This window comes from Eumetopias jubatus, unplaced genomic scaffold (assembly GCF_037043125.1).
Source record: "Eumetopias jubatus isolate StellerSeaLion01/CBP00866 unplaced genomic scaffold, mEumJub1_p1.0 scaffold_17, whole genome shotgun sequence".
NCBI lineage: Eukaryota > Metazoa > Chordata > Mammalia > Carnivora > Otariidae > Eumetopias > Eumetopias jubatus.
The window spans coordinates 40,941,078-40,963,230 of NW_028274823.1; the positions used below are offsets into that span (position 1 = coordinate 40,941,078).

A 22,153-nucleotide genomic window follows, 5' to 3' on the forward strand; every position below is an offset into this window, starting at 1 on the left:
TAAATGGGTGCCAGGAAGTTAGAGGGTTTTCTGATTTCCAGGTTTCTGCCATGTGACAGTTAACCCAGTGATCATCAGTGAATACCTTAGCTGTGCTTAGTTAATCACAGAGAGCCACAATCGTCTGTGTCTTTGATTGTGACTGGTATGAAAGATTTGCTGGGGCCAATCAGGAAGTTGGAGGATGCTTTTAAAAAAGTGTCTAGCAGTTTCATAATTTTATTGAGAATTGTACTGTACATTGACAGCTTCAGTTATGAAGAATAGTTGATGACAGATGAGATTTCTGTTTTGAAGTCCTGACTGATAAACTAGATTTCTAGATCATGCTTCTTTTTGTCTTTTCAGTGGTATCCTCATGGGTAGTCTCCCTTAGCATAAAATGGCCAGGAAAGTATGATCAAAAAACAAACAAACAAAAAAGGAAGTTAAAAAAAAAGATCGAACTTGTGTCACTACTTTCTAGAAGAGATTTAGAAAGTAATTTTTCTAAAGGTATAGCATACTGTTTAAGAGTTTGGGCCATTGTTAGGACTACCTGGCTTCATATCCTTGTTGCTTTGTTGCTTATGAGTCTTGGGCAGATTACATAAATGCTTTCTGTGCATTTTTTTCCCATTTGTAAAAAGAGATAGTAATAGGGTTGTTAGGATTACATGAGTTAATGCAAGTGGAGCTCTTAGAACCTGTACTGAATTGCCTTCTGTTTAAGGCTGTTAATCTATTGGACTGGAGCTTCCCCAGAAATGTATTTGGACTCACTGAAATCAGGAGGAAAGTAAATCCCAGTAATAGTGCTTCCCCCGTTAAATTGTTTTAAGAAGTACATAATTGTTTTAAAAAATATATAGTCCCCACCAAAATGAATGCCACCCTTAATGTAAGTTAGGGATTTGGACCTCATCTGTTATATTCTATTGTAATTTATATTTTTTATCAAGTAAGTAATCGAGGAAAATCTGTTACTGAAAAATGTCATCATCAAATACTATTAATAAAATGGAATTGGCTTTTTAATATAATGTAAGCCAGGTAAATACTGTAAGGGAGGAAAAAGTATTTTCTTGACCTAGTTAGGGTCCCAGGCTGTGTCTGAAAACTAAAAGGACAAAGATTAACAGGAGAAAAGCACACAAATTTATTTAATGTAAGTTTTACATGTCACAGGAACCTTCTTAAGGGAATGAAGGCCCAAAGAAACAGACCCACTTAATTTTTTGCTCAATGGAGAGTAGACATTTCTGAGGAATTTGATAGATTAAGAAATACGAGTTAATTGTACTTAACCGGGGAAAACTTAGCAAGGCCTGTTTGTTAGAATTCTTGGCATCCCTTTTTCTTTGGATAAGGATGTTCCTCTCCAAATACAGGGTGGGCACCTTGCACATGAAGGTTTTATTACACGTAGGAAGAACTGTGAGGAGGGGAGGAGGTCATAGTGACCCTCCTGCTTCTGCCATTTTCTCAAACTTAATGCAGCTTAAAATATTTGCTATATCATGATGCCACATTTTGGGGTAGCATGTCAGTGACTGTGGTCAATGAAAGGGAAAGAAAATAATTGTGACTTACAAGTAGTAGATTCATCCATCAATTTTATTAATATAAAAATATCATAGATCAGATTTCTGTGGCCTGTATTTTCATCAAGACACCCCCACCACACACAATCATGTATACAAACTAGTGAAAATAGACTCCATCCCAGTATCATATATGATTTATTGCCAAATTTTTCTGTATTTTTCTTTAGGTTGCCAACTCTAGCATAATAATAAAATTGCATAGATTTTTTTTTTTTTACATTTTGAGAAGTTTTTCAGTTCTTAAAGAAGAGAAACTGATATTTTATAGGAGAAAAATGGGTTTCAAAGCAGCATGTTATCCCATTTTAATTTAAATATGTATTTTTAATATTTGAATAAGAAAAAGTTTGGGAGAATCTATATCGAAAATGTTAACCAGGCACCTGTTTCTGGCTTTTAAGATTTGGAATGGTTTCAATATTTCTTCTCTAGTTATGTATATTTTCACATTTTTCCATAGTGAAATGCTTGTCATTAAAGGTAAAGGATTATCGGGGCATCTGGGTGACTCAGTTGGTTAAGGAACTGCCTTCAGCTCAGGTCATGATCCTGGAGTCCCGGGATCGAGTCCCGCGTCGGGCTCCCTGCTCATTGGGGAGTCTGCTCCTCCCTCTGACCCTCCCCTCTCTCATGTGCTCTCTCTCTCTCATTCTCTCTCTCTCAAATAAGTAAAAGAGAAAAAAGAAAAAAAGTAAAGGATTATCTTTTTAAATTGTAGATGTGAAAAACCCCTGACTCGATTGCATGTCACTTATGAAGGTACCATAGAAGGAAATGGTCAAGGCATGCTACAGGTAGGTGGATCACAACAGTGTGTGTGTGTTTGGGACTTACTCTTGCCAAGCTCTGACAGCAAAGGAAATATGAAAACCTGTTTATTTATCTCCTAAACTGATTTAATGCAAAGAAGCATGATAACAGAATGGAGAAAAACGCCAAACAGATCATTTTGACAGCCTTGGCAATACTTTTATTTGCCAGTGTACACTGTTTCTTAATGTGCGCCTCTTTAAAAAGCCTTTGACAGAAAATCTTAAGATCTGGACAACATCAGGCCTCTTAGTTCAGACATTGATGTAGACTGACAGTGGATGAAGTTCCCAGAGTATGGTCTTGACAAGCCGTCACCAAGCAGTTTTGTTCTTTTTCTTTAAAGGCTCTTGCTCTGCCCCAAATGATGACCAGCTTGAAATGTTTTTCTGCCACCAACCTTGTTTAGGTCTTAGGAGGCAGACATCTAAAACTGATTGATAAGAAGGTCCTCTCTCCCATATGTAACAGTTTCAGGCACGTGCGCCAACTTTGCTTGCTGTCTTTTCCCTGTTTCAGAGCAGGTTATTTTGCCCATCTTTCAATCTTTGTTATTAATCTGTGTTACTGCCTTTACTTTAGAAATATGTATTTTTGGAAAAAGGAGTTAACAAAATACCCTGTGTATCTAGCTTTAAATTGTTGTAACACTTAACCTGAACATGTTTTTCTTTTGCTAAAGTCACTAATCAGAGACAAAATGTTAGTGATTTGTGTTCATAGTCCATTTACAAGAGCATTGTAATTTCAGTTTTCTTTGAAAGATGCTATATATCATTTCACTAATTGCTGATTTTTCTTCTTAGATCCTTATTTGGTGCTTATATTGGGTCAGAAGTTAAATCAGTTTCCTGAGATGGACTGACTTGTTTGAATAACTTAATGTATACTGTAAAATGACTAGACTCATTTGCATTTGGCTTCTTATGATATATTTATGCTCTCAGTGCTTAATGAAACTGAGATTCTTTTTAGAATGGCCTTTTCAAAGCCATATTTATAATTAAAATCTTCAAAGGGGCAAACCATATTTTGCTTTAAATCACTCTCCCAGCAATTTTTTGAGATTATAAACAGAAATACTTAGATAACTGAATTAATATTTGTCTGGCACTTAAAATTTTTTAAAATTTGTATTTAATCATTACTTTTTTTTAAACAGTAATTTTGAAATATGCTTATCAAATGAATGTTACTTTTTCCCCACACTTCCATCTTGATGATGTTCTTTTCTACATTAAAATCTTGCATTTAACTGAGGGAGTCTTAATACACATGAAAACAAAGCTACTGCTAGTTAGCACCACAGGAATGCTGACCTTTCATCACAATACAATTCAGCAAGGAATTATTTAGCAACATTCAAGGTTGAGATTCTTCCCACTTTTCTGGAATATATTATAGATGAAATGTGAAACCTCAATAGATTAAAAGAAAGGCTTCTATTAATTATTCTCCCTACCCATGCCATGTATCCCCAGGAGATCGGGGAATATTGTATTGCAATATTTCAAAGCTCCTTGTGTAGTGTGTAAATTACATTATGCTGAATGGCAACAACAACAAAACCTCTCTAAGGATTGTTATCATTTCTCCCTTTTCATCAAGTTATAATTCAGAAACTGACTAATCTGAACGATTAGCTTTAAAGTAAAGTGAGTTGGAAAATGGCTAAAAATAAGCCCTCATATGCTTGTTTTCATGTACTGGAACAGGTTTCTCACCTGTAGTAGAGAGCCTTTTATTAAGAACTTTTTTAAGTAGTAGAAAGTTTGATTTTTCTAAAAGACCCCTGCCTTCAGAGGCATATTGAGTTTAGTATAATGTATTTATTTCTGTGCATACCTTTCAAGTAATAAATGTTGGCCTTTTATTCAAAGAATGAATAATAGTATGTGCATTGAATGTATTTCACTTATCATTACCAAGTTGTACGTAAGTTGGATAGAACTTATCTTTTTATTTTAGTTGTGTACCTTGTTCCAGTAAAAATTAAGTTTTGCTGATCTCAAACCTTGTTTGTTTCTCATTTGTATTCACAGTGCTATTATGTTTAGCTAGTCTCTTGATTTTCAAGTGCTCTCCATTTTAATTTTTGCTGGGTCTCTCATTCCTTCACTTTCTTCCCCGCTGACCTGTTTGAGGCCCTGGTAGTGCTTATCTAAACTACTCAGTAGTCACCTACCCAGCCTCTCTGCTTTTAATTTTACTCCTTTCCAATTCATTCTTTGAACTCTAGCCTGAATTATCTTTCTAAAACACAGGTCCAGTTGTAACTTTTCATCCTAGAATTTTTCCAAGAACCCAGACTACCGCATCAGCAACTATAATCCGTCACATACTCTACATTGCAGACAGGCTTAACTGTCTTAACAGACAGTGCTTAACACTGTCTTCATGTAGCTCTGTACAGTTGTTTTTTTCCCACGTCCTTGTGCAGTTATTCCCTCTGCCTGAATGTCAGCAAAATCTAGTTTGAATGCCATGTCCCCTTGCTCCAATTTTAGTTAATTGTATTATTTGGGAAGGATCTAATACATTCTAGTAGGTTCTTTAGTAATCATCTTATTCAGCTTATGTGCTGGGATCTCATCTAGATTACAAATGCTGTGAAGTCAGGGCTCACGTCATATTCATCTTTGTATCACATGGTTCCCAGCACAATATTCAGTTGATCTTTGTTGAACATTTTAAGCCATAAATCACCCAATGCATAATGACCTTATATGTTGAAAGCAACTAATTCTAATCAATGGACTAGTTCAACCAAAATTATTTTTCTATATAAGCTAAAGAGTTACTTTTTTAGTGTTGATTTAGTATGCCAGAGTATAAAATATATATGGTTCTCTATAATAACTCATTTCAAGAACTTGTCCAGTCATATTTTTCAGTATTTCTAAGTTTTTCTCTAATGAAAGACTACTTTACCTTCTGTTAATTTCTTTTTACATATATCTTTATCAAAAGATTCATATTCTTTACTCTTGTAAAACAGACTTCAAATTACTATGTAGTATCATAATTGCTTTAGAGAACAAGTTTTAGGAAATCTTATATTTGACAATAGTCTGAAAATATATGTAAAATAATAGAAAAAACGTATATTGGTCTCTACCCCTGGTTCTTTGCACAGAGCTCCTAAAACCCCAGTAATATCCTAACTGATAAGAGCACTAGAGGCATCTTTTGTTCTAATATTTGGTCTTTGACCCTGATTTCCTGAAACAGAGCTCCTAAATCCCTTGGAATTTCCTAGGTGATAAGAGTGTGTTTTGTTCTGATGAGGTGACTTTTGGTGAGCTCCTGGATAGTTTCAGGATGGGTGCTGGTCACCAAAAAGATTAAGCCATGATTAGAGGTTTGGAACTTTCTACCCCACCCCCATTTTCTGGGAAAGGAAGAGGGGCTGGAAACTGAGTTAATGGTTGATCATGCCTAAGTGATGAAGCTTCCACAAAACTCCCCAAAAGAACAGGATTCAAAGAGCTTCCAGGTTGGTGAACGTGTGGAAGTACTAGGAAAGTGCCTTGCCCAGAGAGGCATAGAAACTCTATGCCTCTTCCCAGTTACCATGCCCTATGTAGCACTTCATTTGTCTCTTCATCTGTATCCCTTATTATATCCTTTTTAATAAATCAGTAAACATAAGTAAGTGTTATCCTGAGTTCTGTGAGCCGTTCTATCAAACCACAGGAGCAGGTCATGGGAACCCCAGTTTATAGCTGGTCAATTAGAAGTATAATCGACAACTTGGGACTTGTAGTTGGTGTGTGAAATGGGGCAGTCTTGTGGGACTGAATCCTTAGCCTGTGGGATTTGATGTGAACTCCTGGTAGATGATGTCAGAACTGAAGTGAATTATAGGACACCTAGCTGGTGTTTCAGAATTTCTTGATGTGTGGAAACCCATACATCTGGTGTCAAAAGTGTTGTAAGTGTGGTAGTAGTGTAAGAGGAAAGGAGAGGACACAGGAGTATGTTTTTTCTATACAGTATATAAGCTTCTTTTACATTACTTACTAAATTCTTTTGCATGTGTATAGCTATGTATGTACACAGGGTGTTGTGTATGTGTGTAATCTAAATCCTCGAATAGAAAAATCTAAGACAAAGCTGGAAACCATTAAATTTTTATTAAAATTCCAGTTAACATACAGTGTAATACTACTTTCAGGTGTACAATTTAGTGATTCAACACTTAATTATAATACCTGGTGCTCATCACGAGTGTACTCCTTAAACTCCATCACCTATTTAACTTATTTAACCTATTTCCCCTCTCCCACCTCCCCTCTGGTAACCATCAGTTTGTTCTCTATAATTTTTTGGTTTGCCTCTTTCTTGTGCCCCCCTCTGATCATTTGTTTCTTAAATTCCACATGAGTAAAATCATATGGTATGGGTCTTTTTCTGACTGACTTATTTCACTTAGCATAATACTCTCTAGCTCTATCCACATTGTTGCAAATGGCAAGATTTCATTCTTTTTTATGGCTGAGGACTATTCCAGTTTGTTTATTTATACATACACATACACCCCACTCTTCTTTATCCATTTATCAGTTGATAGACATTTGGGCTCTTTCCATAAACATGTACTCTGCTGTTTATAAGTAGCATTATCAACAATACCCAAATTATGAATCTTTGTTGTTAAACTAGGTTCTCTGTTTTCATTTTTTTCCTTAGCTATATTTAAAAAAATAGTTTGTAATGTTTACACAGTTTGGCATTTACAACTGAATTTAGGGTGAAATTTCCATCTCTTTATTCTTTCACAGAAGAAAAAGGTTACCCAAAAAAGGGCAGTTACTAAGTTCCTCAGTTCTTTTAGGGCATGTGTTTGATTGCCATATTATATAAGAAAGATACAGTTAAAGTCATAAGAAATCCAGAAATGGAAATTGAATAGTGAATGGTGTAGAAATGATCTTAAAACCTTTCCAAATAAAGTTTCCCTTGATTTATGGCCCTTGGAGTACATAGAAGGTTTGTAAACAAGAGTCTATATAATTACATTGAGGCTTTTGCCTAAAAGCTCCATTTTCCAGGTTCCTTTTAAGGTTTTAGAATCCAAAGGAATAAGCAGAGATGTTAACTGCAGTGAGATGGAAAGAGTACATTCAACCACAACCTATTCTCCCTGGGAAGATTACTAATTTGGGGATTGATTTACATGGGAAATGAAAGGAAGAGGGAGAGTACTTCTTTATCATATATGTAGGTATTTAGATCATCATTTAACATGCCACATTTTCCCAAATAGGTGGATTTTGCAAACCGTTTTGTTGGAGGTGGTGTAACCGGTGCAGGACTTGTACAAGAAGAAATCCGCTTTTTAATCAACCCCGAGTTAATTGTTTCACGGCTCTTCACTGAGGTGCTGGATCACAACGAATGTCTTATCATTACAGGTTAGTTATGGGAAGTCTGTATGATAGAGTAGTTTTCCCCATCTATGAATATCTATCATGAAGGCTAGAGGCCACCCAGATATCGCTATTCTGTATCATGGGCATTAGTCCCAATATTTTTATTGATTAATTTATTCTTGGTTTTTGAAATTGTTACAGTTTTATTTTCCTAATCTTGAGTAAGACATTTTATTCCCACCTTTTCTTTCTTGGCATCTTTATCTGAGGAACAAGGGTAAAAACTATGCATTTACCCTCCAGTTTGAAATTTTATGATATAATGCCCTTAAAAAGAGGATAGTGATATGTCTTTGAACATGTATTCTATTATTATTTTTCCATTATGTTTCCATAGTGCTTTGTTGTACTTCCAGTATGAAGACCTATATAAATAAAAAAAGCAGTTATAGTAGTCAGAGAGAATCAGTGAAACAGAGAGCTTTTAGAGAAGAGAAATAAATCAGTAACCTTATATTAACCCAATTTCTAATCCTAAGAAAAAGTGTGATGATTTGAGTGGCTTTTCTTGATTTAAGTGAATGTGGGAGGAGGAGAGAGGGAAATATGGTCAAATTTATACTTTAGGTCTATTATTGAGATTTAAATTTTTTATTTAAGTTTTTTTAGCTTGAGATACTACTATGTCACTGTATTTTCTTGTGAATGAGCTACAAAAAAACTAATGATTAACTCATAGTTCTTAAGAAATTCTTAATCAGCCACCATAGGTAAGTTAAGCCTTTTATTCAAGTACCTAAAAGAACATTCCCACATAAAAGCCATAATCAAGTCATCTGCTGCTGATACTTTTTTCTCTCTGCAAAAGGATTTCTTATTTCCTTTTTGAATCTGTTGCTGCTTTGAGATTAGTGTAGGAGACTAAACACTCACTTGGTTTGGAGAATTTGGTTGATTGTTATTCTGAAAGATTATAATGAGAGAAAAACCATCCCCTATGAGTTATATCAAATTTATACTCAACTAATTTACCTCCAAAGAGGTACATGCCAGAACTAAGACTCTGAGATCTAAGCTTGAAGCCACTGTCTTTGCTTCAGATATATTTATAGGCAACCTTCAGGAGAGTATCTAAATTTTGTTCCTTATATTTTACTTTTAAGATTTTCTCTCTGTCTTTGAACAGTTTCATTATGATGTGTTTAGGATCTCTTTGATTTTATCCTATTTGGAGTTCATTGAACTACTTAAATGTTTAGATAAATTTGGGAAACTTTTGACCACTATTTCTTTAAGTATTCATTCTGTCCCTTTTTTTCTTCTCCTTCTGGTAATCCCATTATGCATATGTTGGTACATTTGATGATGTCCTATTGGTCTCTGAAGCTCTGTTCATTTTTCTTCATTCTCTATTCTTTCTCTTTCTCAGACAGGATAATTTCAGTTGACTTATCTTCAAGTTTACTGATTCTTTTTTCTGCTTGCTCTAATCTGCTTTTGAATTCCTCCATTGAAATTTTTATTTCAGTTACTGTACATTTCACCTCCAGAATTTCTATTTGGTTCTTCTTCTTCTTCTTCTTCTTCTTTTTTTTTTTTTTAAGATTTTATCTATTTGAGAGAGAGAAAGCACGAGCAGGGGGAGTGGCAGAGGGAGAAGCAGACTTCCTGCTGAGTAGGGAGCCCACAATGCAGGGCTCGATCCCAGAACTCTGAAATCACGACTTGAACCAAAGGCAGATGTTTAACTGACTGAGCCACTGGTTCTTCTTTTTATTTTTAAATAATTTCTATCTCTTTTTTGAGTTTCTCTATTTGTGAGGCATTATTTGCATACTTTAGTTCTTTAGATATAATTTCCTTTAGTTCTTTGAACATATTTAAATAGCTAATGTCTTTGTTTAGTAAGTCTAACATCTGGTCTCCTTAGGTACAGTTATAGTTGACTACCTTTTTTACCTGAGTAGGTATCTTACTTTCTCTTTTCTTTGCATATCTCAATTTTTTTTAAAAGATTTTATTCATTTATTTGAGAGAGAGAGTGTGTGTGTGTGCACAAGGAAGGGGGAAAGGGCACGGGGAGAAGGAGAAGCAGACTCCCCATGGAGCAGGGAGCCCGATGCGGGGCTTGATCCCAGGACCCCGGGATCATGACCTGAGCTGAAGGCAGACGCTTAACCGACTGAGCCACCCAGGCGCTCCTGCAAAATCTCAATTTTTTGTTGAAAATTGGACATTTTAATAATGTAGCAACTCTCAGAATCAGATTTTCCCCTTCCCCCAGAGTCTGTTTTTGTTGCTATTTGTTATTGTTATTTAGTGACTTTCCTAAACTAATTCTGAAAGTCTGTATTCCTTTTTGTGTATGTTCATTAAAGTCTCTACTTAGGTTAGTTTAGCTTATGATTGAATTAAGATTACCTTAAATGCTTGGAACCAATAAGCCAGTCTTTTCTGAAGGACTCTTGTGTATACATTGGGGCTCACCTTCAACACTCTACCAGGCCATTGACATCTGCTTTCTGCTTGCACTTGGCACTTCATTTATTGCTTGCATAGAGCCTCAAGGTCAGAGTAGTGAGCTTAGGACATTCTCAGGTCTTTCATGAGCATGTAGACTTCTGGATTCCTGGGGATACTAAGAATTTTTTAAAGCCCCTTATAGATATCTCATTCCTCAGCTTTCCCTTTGAAACTTTTTGGTTAGCCTATTATTTGCCCCAACTGATGTCTACTGCCTCAGGTAGCCATACTGTTAAGCAATTGCATGAAATTGTTTTCAGTAAACACCCCTGCGGATTAGGCTCTTTGCACTGACTTGGTACACTCCAAGTCAGGTCAAATAAAGACGGCCTTACAAGTGAGGTCTTCCAGGGAGCCACGAGACAGGTCAAATGATGAGAGTTCTCTGAGAATGGGGCTTTGAAGGAACTTCATCACTCTTCTGACCCCTTTCGTGGTTTTTACTGTGATTACAAACTGTTGGTTTTTAAGGCTACTCTAGAGCTCAGGAGAGTGGAATAAGAATAGGGAGAGTTAAAAATGTCACAAAGCTCATTGTTTTTATCAAGATTCAGCCATTTTTTCTTTAATGAACCCTCCTCAGATTGCTGCAAGCCTTTGGTTAATTCCCACAGTTCAGAAAAAGTTGATTCTTATAATTTTTGCCAGTGTTCTCATGGCTTTTATGGAGGAGAAAATTTTCAGAGGTTTTTTTGTTGTTGTTGTTGCTGGTTTTTTTTTATTTTTTTATTATGTTAATCACCATATATTACATAATTTGTTTTGGTGTACTGTTCCATGATTCATTGTTTGTTCATAACACCCAGTGCTCCATGCAGAATGTGCCCTCCTCAATACCCATCACCAGGCTAACCCATCCCCCCAGCCCCTCCCCTCTAGAACCCTCAGTTTGTTTTTCAGAGTCCATCATCTCTCCTGGTTCGTCTCCCCCTCTGACTTACTCCCCTTCATTCTTCCTCTCCTGCTATCTTCTTCTTTTTCTTTTTATTTAATCATTTTTGCTGATGTATCCTTACCATTTGTAAGTGCTTGTTGGGGGAAAAAAAAAAGGCTTTCAACAAGTTATTCCACATTATTTGGGCATCTTATTATTTCTTATAATATCTTTGTGATTCTGCTCTTTTGGTGATGTAAGGCAGATTGTTAATTTTCTAAGTTTATGTAGAAAATTAAGAATGGAACCTCAGCAAAGAAATTTCCTCTTGGATAAAGCCTCAACTATTTGAAGTTAATAACCAAAGTATTTCATCCAGAATCCTGAGGTTGTGATCCATATTGTACCAAAATGTAAAGATAAAACCCTTCTATTTTCACTGCTGTCTCAACTCCCCTATTGGTCATCTGTCTGCAATTATTGTTTATGATGTATACAGATAGGAAGAATGCAGTTGGAAGGTATTAGGGGGAAGGAAAGTGCAAGGGATTGCAGAATAAAAAAATTAAAGTGTCATAAATCCAGTGTTGGGCCAATAGATACTTTGAATATGAGTCTTAACAATGTTTTAGAGAGCTCTGAAGGTCTGGAATGTGACTGTCTCCAGCATTTGGGTGTTATCAAATAATACTTTAAAAGATTTTTAATTTTTAACAGCTAAAGCTAGATTTGAACTAAAGACTCAGGACAGAATATTTCATTAGTTTTAAAGATGAGTTTACATCCTTAAAATAAAAAAGTTGGTAGAATGCTGGGCATTTAAACTCAAAGCTAATTTGTTTCATTTGCTTTATTTCTTCTTTACTAGGAAAATAGTAGGTCTCTTATCATCTACCATTAGTGTCGCTGTAAGTAAAAGATGTAATTTTCTTCCTAATAATAAAAGGAAAACACTAGAATTTTTTTCTTTTTTTAAAGATAGCTTGTACCCAGTCTAAAAAAAAGATCACCACTCTGGAGTTATATCTGTTCTCTACCTTACCTATAGCTATTGTAAAATGAATGGAAAATTGCAAATCCATGACTCACCTTCACATCTATGATTACTTCAGGCTAGGGACATCCGGGGTGACTTTTAACTCAGCATTTTTCCCCACATCCACTTAACTCTATTATAGTGCCTTCTAATTAATATCTGTGATGTGATGTTCCCTTAATGGAAATGGCCATTTCATCATCTATTTGATGTTGGATTTCTGCCATCTCCCTTCTTAGGAGACTCTTAGCCATGCACTGCAATCTATCTGCCTGATCAATTCCATTCCTTCAATGATTCATCCAGCCTCAGTGAGCTAATGGCTGTGACTCTGCTGCCTGAATCTGTAGAAGAGTTTGAGAAATTAGAAATAAATTAAATTTATCATCATGTTGGGGCATCTGGTTGGTATCAGACTTTGAAATGAATATGAAACAGGTCATGAAACAGGCAAATACTTTTATCCAGATAGTGTTATCCCTCTATGTGCTGTGATCCTCCCTGCAGGCAGCCAGGAGTTAAAACCTTTCAGTAAATATAGATAGAAAGAATCTCCAATCTTACCCCCCTCTTTTTCCCCCCTTTTTTACCCTTTCTTGTGTTCTTCTACATCATCCAGCAGATAGCTTTAATGCCAAAGGGTGTTACCATGGTTCTAGGAGTTTGTTTTATTGTTTCAGTGTGGTGAGTACTTAAAGCAGATGCCTAGACATGAAACTTACTGAGCAGAATGTTAGTACATTTAACACAAAACCTGCCCTCTAGTGAATCAAATCATCCCAGACATCGCAGATCCTTATATCTTTTGTGAATGTCAGCATATCTGATAGAAAGTAGAAAAGTGGACAGACACCATTGCTTATGGTATTGATGCTTTTTATAGAGCAACAACACTAGAAACCCATCACTACAAAAACAACCCATTGCCAACTAAATGATACCAGCTCACTGGGAAAGATCCAAATTCAGTAGTTTAGCTTTTCTTCATTTTTCTTAATCATGGCAATGAAAGTCAAAAGTGTTCTATCTCCTGAATAATCATCACTGTATGAGTGCTACTAATAAAAGCAGAGTAGATGGCTTTGCTTTTGTACAAACCTTATTTCCAAGGGCACAACCCATTGGTGCATAGAATTTTTTAATCTCCAAATATTTTTTTCTCAGTTCATCATAAACTTTCATTACTAGTAAGAGAAAATAAGAACATTTCTTAGTACTAAATCTAAAAACTCATTAACCTGTCACAAACTTATGCAAAGATTTTAATGGGTTCCTTCTAGTTTTTTCCTTAAGTGAAGATTTATTTTTGAGCATGAAGTCTTGTAGGTTATACCTACAGAGAGCTATCACAAAAGTCATTCAATCTTCTGTCTCTTGTTTCCTATTATCACTATTAACCTTTGTATTTTCATTGTAGTTTATCAATATATTTGAATTTAAAACAAGGGTATCTGTTTTTCAGAACAGACAGTTGACGTAATTTTGAAAGATGTCTACTCTGAAAATCCAGGACTTAATTTGTTTAGAACAAAATCATCTGTATGTGCATCTTTGATTTCCCATACCTGAAAGAAATTAATCTTGTTTCTCTTAGGAAAGAAGGCTAAAACTATCCTAACCTAAAATAGAAATATGATAATGATATTTTGTATTTTCCAACCACTTTCTTTTGAAAAGACAGGTATTTGTTTTCATAGTTAAGAGATCAGAGTAGGCAGTTTTGTTTTGTTTTTTATAAATAAGGAAAATGAAGCTTGTCCACTGCTGGGCAGAAAATAGAAAGGAACAGGACGATTCCTGTCTTTATTTCCAGTTAGGTCAGTAGACCAGGTTGCTTTTAAACCTCACATAAATGAAATCATATATCTTTGGTTTCTCTACCTCCTTGCAAAGTAGAGTCTGATGACACCAATACTAACTACTCTAACTACTCTATGGTTTTGAAGACTTTTAAATTCTTCTTTTATGGTTTTCCAAGGAATTCTATGAAGTAAACAAGATAGGAATTATTAACAACCCTGATTTTCAGATCATGAAATGAAGTCCACTGAGAGATTTGGTTACTTAAGGATTCACTTTGGGTCCCTCATGTCTCCTAATCTTAGTGTGGTGCTCTTTTAACCATGCCAGGCTGTCTTTGTAAATGTGAGTTTTTTTATATGTGTCAGTTACGTGGTACTTTCAGATTAAGTCTTTTGGAATTATAATTTGAACCTCAGTTAATACAGTGTTCTTCCTTTTTTGCTTGATAATTATTATGTTTATGCAGCAAGTACTTAACTGCTTCTATAGTCCTTTTTTTTTTTTTTAAGTAGGCTCCAGACCCAGTGTGGGCCTTGAACTCATGACCCTGAGATCAAGAGTTGCATGCTCCACCAACTGAGCCAGCCAGTCACCCCCCTGCATCTGTATTCTTGTGTCACAAAATGCTAATGTAGACATACATGTTAATGACATATAATTCCTTTCTTGAGAAGCTGGCAGTCTAGTGAAGGAGTTAGATTACATTTTTAAAACAGCTTTATTGAGGCATAATTGACATATAGTAAACTGTATATTTAAAGTGTACAGTTAGGTAAGTTACTTTTTGACATACGGCTACATACATGAAACCATCTTTTGCCCATGTTTTAATTGGGTTGTTTTTTATTGTTGAGTTTTGAAAATGCTTTATGTATTTTGGATACAGGTGTTTTATCAGATGTGGTATATCTTTTTATCATATGTGGTGTATCTTTTCATGATCTTACAGTGACTTGTTTTTATTTTTTGTTTTGATTACTGTGTAATAATATATTACTTTATAATAATTATTAAAATCAGATAGTGTGAGTCCTCCAACTTTGTTCTTCTTCAGCATTGTTTTGGTGAATTTTAGAATCAGTTTGTCAATATCTACCAAAAAGCTTGCTGGAATTTTAATTAAGACTGCTTTGAATCTATAGATCAATTTGGGGAGAATTGACATCTTAATGATATTTGCTCTTTGACACATGAATGAGATAGCTCTGTTTATTGAGGTCATCTTTAATTTCTGTCAGTAAAATGTATACTTTTCACTGTATACTTCTTTTATATTTGCTCACGTTTATCCCTATTTCATATTTTTGTTGCTATTATAAATACATTTTTGAAATTCCAGTTTGTGATTGTTCATTGCCATTGTGTAGAAATATAACTGACTTTCAGGTTGCAATTTAATATTCTAAGTGCTTTACTGATGTTATGTGCAGAGCACTGTGGAGCACAGAAAAGGGACCACCAACGCTACTTACGGTGTCAAGGAAGGCCTACACAAGAAACAACATGAATTCTGTAATTATTTTCTTAATTTATAGCTGCATATCTTATCCAAAATTCTAGATGAATTTATAGGAATTAAGGTATAAATTATTTTAAATTTTTGAAAAATTACTTCTAAGAAGCAGTATGCTGAGTAATAGCCTAGAAACTCTAGTATTGAGTTTAAATCTTTTATGTTTTTATTATGGAAAATTTTAATCATAAATGAAAATAGAATAGTATTTTTCATAGCTTTTAAAATATTTATATTGTGTAGATATTTTTATATTTGTGTATATATGAGACATTTCATACTCTCATAGGAAAGTTGCAAGAATAATACAAGGAATTCCCATATAATATTCATCCAGATTCACCAATTTGCATCCCTCTTCATCTGCTTTATCATTCTCTATTTTCTTTTCCTGATCTCTCTTCGAGAGTACAGTGGAGACATTGTGCCCTTTTACCCTAAATATTTTGCTATATATTTCTTAATAACTAGGATATTCTATTAAATCACAACAAAGTTATCAAAATCAAGAAATTTAACATTAATAAAGTACTGTTAGTTAATCCCTAGTCAATATTTTCATTTTGTCGATTATCCTAATTATATTCTTTGTAGCTTTTTCCCCCCAGTCTCCTCCAATCCAGGATCACACCTTGAATACAGTTGTCATGTATCCTTTAAAGTAGGACAGTTTCTCAGCCTTTCCTTGTATTTGTTCACCTTGATATTTTTAAAATATATAAACCAGGGGCGCCTGGGTGGCTCAGGCTCCCCTGAGCCTGAGGTGGCTCGTTAAGCGTCTGCCTTCGGCTCAGGTCATGATCCCGGGGTCCTGGGATCAAGCCCCGCACAGGGCTCCCTGCTCCGCGGGAAGCCTGCTTCTCCCTCTCCCACTCCCCCTGCTTGTGTTCCCTCTCTCGCTGTGTCTGTCTGTCAAATAAATAAATAAAATCTTTAAAAAAAAATAAAGTATATAAACCAATTACTTGATAAATTGTCTCTTATTTTGGGTTTGCCCAGTGTTTCTTTCTAACTAGATTCAGTTTATTCTTTTTTTTTGAGAGAGAGAGAAAGAGCACGAGCGGGGTGAGGAGCAGGCTCCTGGCTGAGCAGGGAGCCTAATGCTGGGACACTGGGACCATGACCCGAGCCAAAGGCAGACGCTTAACCGACTGAGCCACCCAGGCCCCCCCAGTTTATTCATTTTGATAGAAATCCCACTGAATGGGTGCCTGGGTGGCTCAGTCGGTTAAGCGACTGCCTTCGGCTCAGGTCATGATCCTGGAGTCCTGGGATCGAGTCCCGCATCGGGCTCCCTGCTCAGCGGGGAGTCTGCTTCTCCCTCTGACCCTCCCCCCTCTCATGCTCTCTCTCTCTCATTCTCTCTCTCAAATAAATAAATAAATAAAAATCTTTAAAAAAAAATCCCACTGAAGTGATGTGTCCTGCTCTAATGTTTCTTTTGAGGAGAATAGTAATACCACTTTGTCCCAGTGTTTGTGATAAATTGTCATGATTTGGTTAAGGTGGGATGTGCCAAGTTTCTTCACTTTCAAGTTAGTCTTTTCCCTTTGTAATTAATCTGTAGTTATGTATTTCACATTTTGAAACTGTAAATATTCTTTCCTCATCAAATATTCACCCACTATTTTAGCACCCATTTTCTTAACTCCATCATTCCTTCTGCATTTAGTAGTTGGGACTCTTCTGTAAGGAAGGATTTTCCATTCTCTCTTATTTATGTATATTTATTAATATTTATATAGTCACATGGATTCTTATTTTATTCAATGTGTTATAATCCATTACTGTCATCTATTTTGATGCTATAGTGTTCCAGATTTTGTCAGTGTTAGCTGTTGTGTTCCTTTGCCCATCATTCTTTAATGCACTTTCCCCTTTTTGGGCATTAAAAGATGTTCTGAGCTCATCTTGTATATTCCCTGCCCCAGCTCTAGATCATCTCTCTCTCCAAGGAGTCCTGGATTTAGAGTAATTTTTAGAAATCAAGATTTGAGGGGTGCTTGTGTGGCTCAGTCAGTTAAGCAACTGACTCTTGATTCTGGCTCAGGTCCTGGGATTGAGCCCCACATCAGGCTCCCCACCCAGCAGGGGGTCTGTTTGTCTCCCACTCCCCTTATCCCTCCCCTCACTCACACTCTTTCTCTAAAAAAAAAAAATCAAGATTTGAATACTCAGTATGCTTATTGCTATGAAGGGTGTCATGCTTCTATGCCTTCATCAGACAGACTCAGGACATATATAACCACACACATGCATATACATATGAACAACTGGATTCATATGGCTACCTCCCATTGCCATGTAACATCACAACATAAATTCTAGTCTTCCTCTTTTCTTATTTGAGTAAACCTAGAATACAGAAAAAGTGACTTCAGAACTTCTAAGCCATGCCACTGCAAATAGCAAACCTGTTAGTGGAGTTCAGCTGACATCCTTGTCAACATTTAGTGTTGTCATTCTTTTTGATTTTACCCATTCTGTCGGGTATATAGTGGTATCTCATTGTGGTTTTAATTTGCATTCCTCTTATGACTAGTGTTATTCAGGAGTATTTCATGTAGTCGGTAGCTAATTGTTTATCTTCCTTTGTGATGGTTATGTTTAAGTCTTTTGCTTATTTTTCTAAATTGGGTTGTTTGTATATTTTTATTATTGACTTCTAGGAGTTCTTAAATATTTTGAACACAAGCCTTTTGTCAGATACTTGTTTTCTAAATATTTTTCCTCCAGTCTTGCCTAAGCATTTTCCTAAAAGTGTTTTAATATTGATCTAATCTCGTCTTTTTAAAATTGTATTAGGGTTACTGCTTTCTTTATCCTGTCTAAGAAATCTTTATGTACCCCCAGTGTCATAAAGCCATTCTCCCATGTTTTCTTCGAAGTCTTATAGTTTTAGGTTTTATGTTAATGACTTTATTTTATTTCAGAGTAATTTTTGTCCATAGTGTGAGGTAGCAGTTGAAGTTTTTGGGGTTTTTTCTATATGAATAGCTAATTGTTCCAGTAACATATGTTGGAAGGACTATCCCTTCCTTCCCCAATGGATTGTGTTAGCACCATTGTCATAAGTCAATTGACCATACAAGTGTGGATTTATCTATGAATTCTATTTAGTTCAGTTGATCTCTTGGTCTTTCCTTAGGTCACAACAAGTAAATATTGAACTCAGATACTTAAATCCTCCAGTTTTGTTCTTCTTTTTTCAAAAATGTTTTGGTTATTTTAGGTTCTTTGCATTTCCATATGAATTTTAGAATCACCTTCTCGATTACTATTTTTAATGTCTGCTAGGAATATCAAAAGGATTGAGGAATATTTGTGATTACAATATTGAGAAATACCATACTGAGTCTTCCAACCCCTGAGCATGGTCTGTCTTACCATTTATTTAAATCTTCTTTACTTTTTCTCAGTGGTATCTGCTATATCTTTTGTTACATTTACTCCTAAGTATTTTATTGTTTTTGATGCTCTGGTTAATGGATTTTTGAAAGTTTTATTTTCCCACTGTTTGCTGCTATTATATAGACATATCTTTGATACTACATTTATTTATGAGCTTGTCTTTCTTTTCTATCATTTTTCTTTTTTTCTTTCATTTCCTGGTGATTCCTTAGGATTTACTGCATAAATAGTCATGACATTTGCAAATAAGGATAGTCTTACTTTTTTTATACTCTTTATGACTTTTCTTTCTTTCTTTTTTTTTTTTTTTGCCTTATTATGGTGGCTAGGACTTCACTACAGTGTTGAATTAGGTGGAATGTTTTCATTACTGCATATGAAGTTAGTTGTAAGTTTTCATGTAGTGGTCCTTAATCAGATTGAGGAAGTTCCTTTTTTTATTCTCAGTTTTGTTGAGAGTGTTAATCATGGTAGATGTTGAATTTTATCTTTTCTGCAACTTTTGTTAGGATTATGTGGGGTTCTTTAATCTATTAATGTAATGGATTTCATTAATTTTTCAAATGTGAAATCAGAATGAAAGCAAAATTGTTATGTCTTTCTGATGAATTGACCCTTTTATCATTATGAAGTGTTCCTCTTTATCTTTCATAATACTCCTTGACTTCAAGTTTGTTTTATCCAATATTAATATAACTACTCTCACTTTCTTATTAGTATTTTCATGTTTGTTTCTTTTAGTTTATAGGTTCCACTTTCTTTTGTTCCTTATAATTTTTTGTAAGCAGCCCAGACTATTGGTCCTGTAGAGGTTCCCACGGTCTGAATGTTGCTGATACATCTTCATGGTGGTATTTAACATGTTTCTCTGTTATCTATCTATAAGTTAATAGTTAAATGTAGAGGCCATTTGCAGTCTTGTTCACTACATTTAGTAATCTTTGTGTATAAAAGCTTCAAGTTGTTTAAGCAAATGTAAGAAGTTAACCTGACCCCCAAAATGAAAATAATTTGCTTTTGGATGAAGAACTGACAGTTCATAATTAGCATGTCATGATTTGATTTTGTGTTCTTTTTATTTTTATTAAATATATATTTTTTTTAAAGTTTGTTTGTTTAAATAATCTTTACACCCAAGTTGGGGCTTGAACTCACGACCCTGAGATCAAGAGTCACGTCCTCTACTGACTGAGCCAGGTGCCCCTGTTTTCTATTTGTAAAGTATATATATTTTTTGGAAATACTGTATATTCTAGTATCATTTTTTCCCTAATATTAAGTCTTTGTCACAAATATCTTCAGTATTGGACCTTTACTATATGAGTAGTCATTTTAATCAATAGTGTTCAGCTGTCTGAAAAAGTCAGTCTGCTTGCATTTTATTTATCGGCAAATTTAGGGCAATTGCACTAAAAAAAAAAAAGTCACTACTCTTAGTTGTCAGTGTAGTCTTGTTTCTTCTTTTTTTTAATTTCTTTTTTATATATGAAAAGTATTATCTTGCTCAGGGTTTTCAGGTTTTCATTTTACGGTTTTGTTGATTCTTGAAAAGTTTAATTATTGAGTTGACCATAGGAATTGGAATGATTTTATTTAGTTAAGCAGTAGGACACTTTTGGCACTATCCCTCCTGGTATGTCCAAGTAGAAATCTCGGGGGGCGCCTAGTGGGCTCAATCTGAGGAGCATGTGACTCTTGATCTCAGGGTTGTGAGTTCAAGCCTCACACTGGGTGTAGAGATTACTTAATAAAAACTTAAAAAAAAATAGAAACTTTGTTATGTGGCAAGCTTGGTGCATGTTCTCATCAGATGAATTTTAATTATGCTTTAGTCCCCGTGCCTTCTCTGTCACAGTATTCTGGTTTACAAAGCTCTTTGAAGTAACTTGCATATGGATAGGCAAGTCCTAGATTTAATTTAATGATACATAAAGACATTCCCTGCTAAGAAAAGTAAAATTGCTTTCTCAACAATACAAACTAAGTACTACCATCAGATTACTGATACTGAAGACATTGGACCTTTATAAAACAGTCTGTACACTCATGACAGACATTAATATGACAGAGCATATTTTGTTTTCTCTGTTGATTGAGACATTTATCTCTGTATGATAAACATTGCAGTGGCTTTTATAGGTGTCATTATAGGTGTCATTTCCTTATGGAAAATAATGGGTCATTAAGACCAGTGAGGTTTTTTTTTCAGTTGACATTTGCCAACAGGTATTTCCAGAAATGAGGATTAAGTTTATTAACAAAGTCCCTTTAGGGGGCGCCACTCGGTTAAGCGTCTGCCTTTGGCTCAGGTCATGATCTGGTGAGTGGGGAGCTGGGATTGGCCATTTCAGCCTCCCTGCTCAGTGAGGAGTCTGCTTCTGCCCCTCCTCCCACTCTAAAGACCCTTTAGAGCATGCAGCTTTTTTTTTTAACTATTTATTTAATTTTATTTTATTATGTTACTCACCATACATTACATCATTAGTTTTTGATGTAGTGTTCCATGATTCATTGTTTGCGTATAACACCCAATGCTCCATTCAATACGTGCCCTCTACAAGCTTTTAAGAAAAATCCTTCTGAAAAATAATGGCAGATTATTTGTTTCAGGTACAGAACAGTACAGTGAATACACAGGCTATGCTGAAACGTATCGTTGGGCCCGAAGCCATGAAGATGGGAGTGAAAGGTGAGTTCGTTTCTGACTTGAGTATTGCATGACCAAAAGCTAAGGAATGTGGGCTTGACCTAGTACATTCTGTCTTCCATCTACTCTTACTTTGGAAATATAACTGTTGTTTTAAGTTCAGTATTACAGGTTCACTGGTAGTTAAACTAGTATTACCATCTCCGTATACAAAAGGGAAGAACAGAGAAAAGCCAAAAGTCTAAACCAAAAATAAGGGTGGAACTCTTGTTCTTTACCTGTCAGCTACCAAATGTAAGCAGTCAGTGGAGGTTAACTTCCAAGGCCAGACTTACTTAGAATAGGTTCTTATTAGAGCTTAAAGCCTTTAACCAGCTTATTTATCCTTAATTTTTCTGTGAGATTAAGTAGGTGGGGAAACATGTTGGGACAGTTTGCCTAATGCCATAGGACAGTTAACAGCATGACCTACAGTAAACTTTGCTGAAGTCTCTTATTTCTTACTGAAAAATATTTTTATACTTTGACATATCTGCTTCCTCGTGAACTTTTAGGGGGTAAACTTTTATAGAAAT

General features: G+C 35.3%; 1 protein-coding gene across 4 annotated transcripts in view; it reads left to right on the forward strand.

Moving 5' to 3' along the window:
• The window catches only part of PARG (poly(ADP-ribose) glycohydrolase), a 124,758-nt gene that overhangs the window by 77,345 nt on the left and 25,260 nt on the right, over positions 1–22,153 (forward strand). For all 4 annotated transcript variants that reach the window (XM_028098896.2, XM_028098895.2, XM_028098894.2 and 1 more), the window contains exons 12-14: positions 2,305–2,380; positions 7,666–7,813; positions 21,542–21,620. In XM_028098896.2, coding sequence (XP_027954697.2) covers positions 2,305–2,380; positions 7,666–7,813; positions 21,542–21,620 — 303 coding nt within the window. The remainder of the gene's footprint in view (positions 1–2,304; positions 2,381–7,665; positions 7,814–21,541; positions 21,621–22,153) is intronic.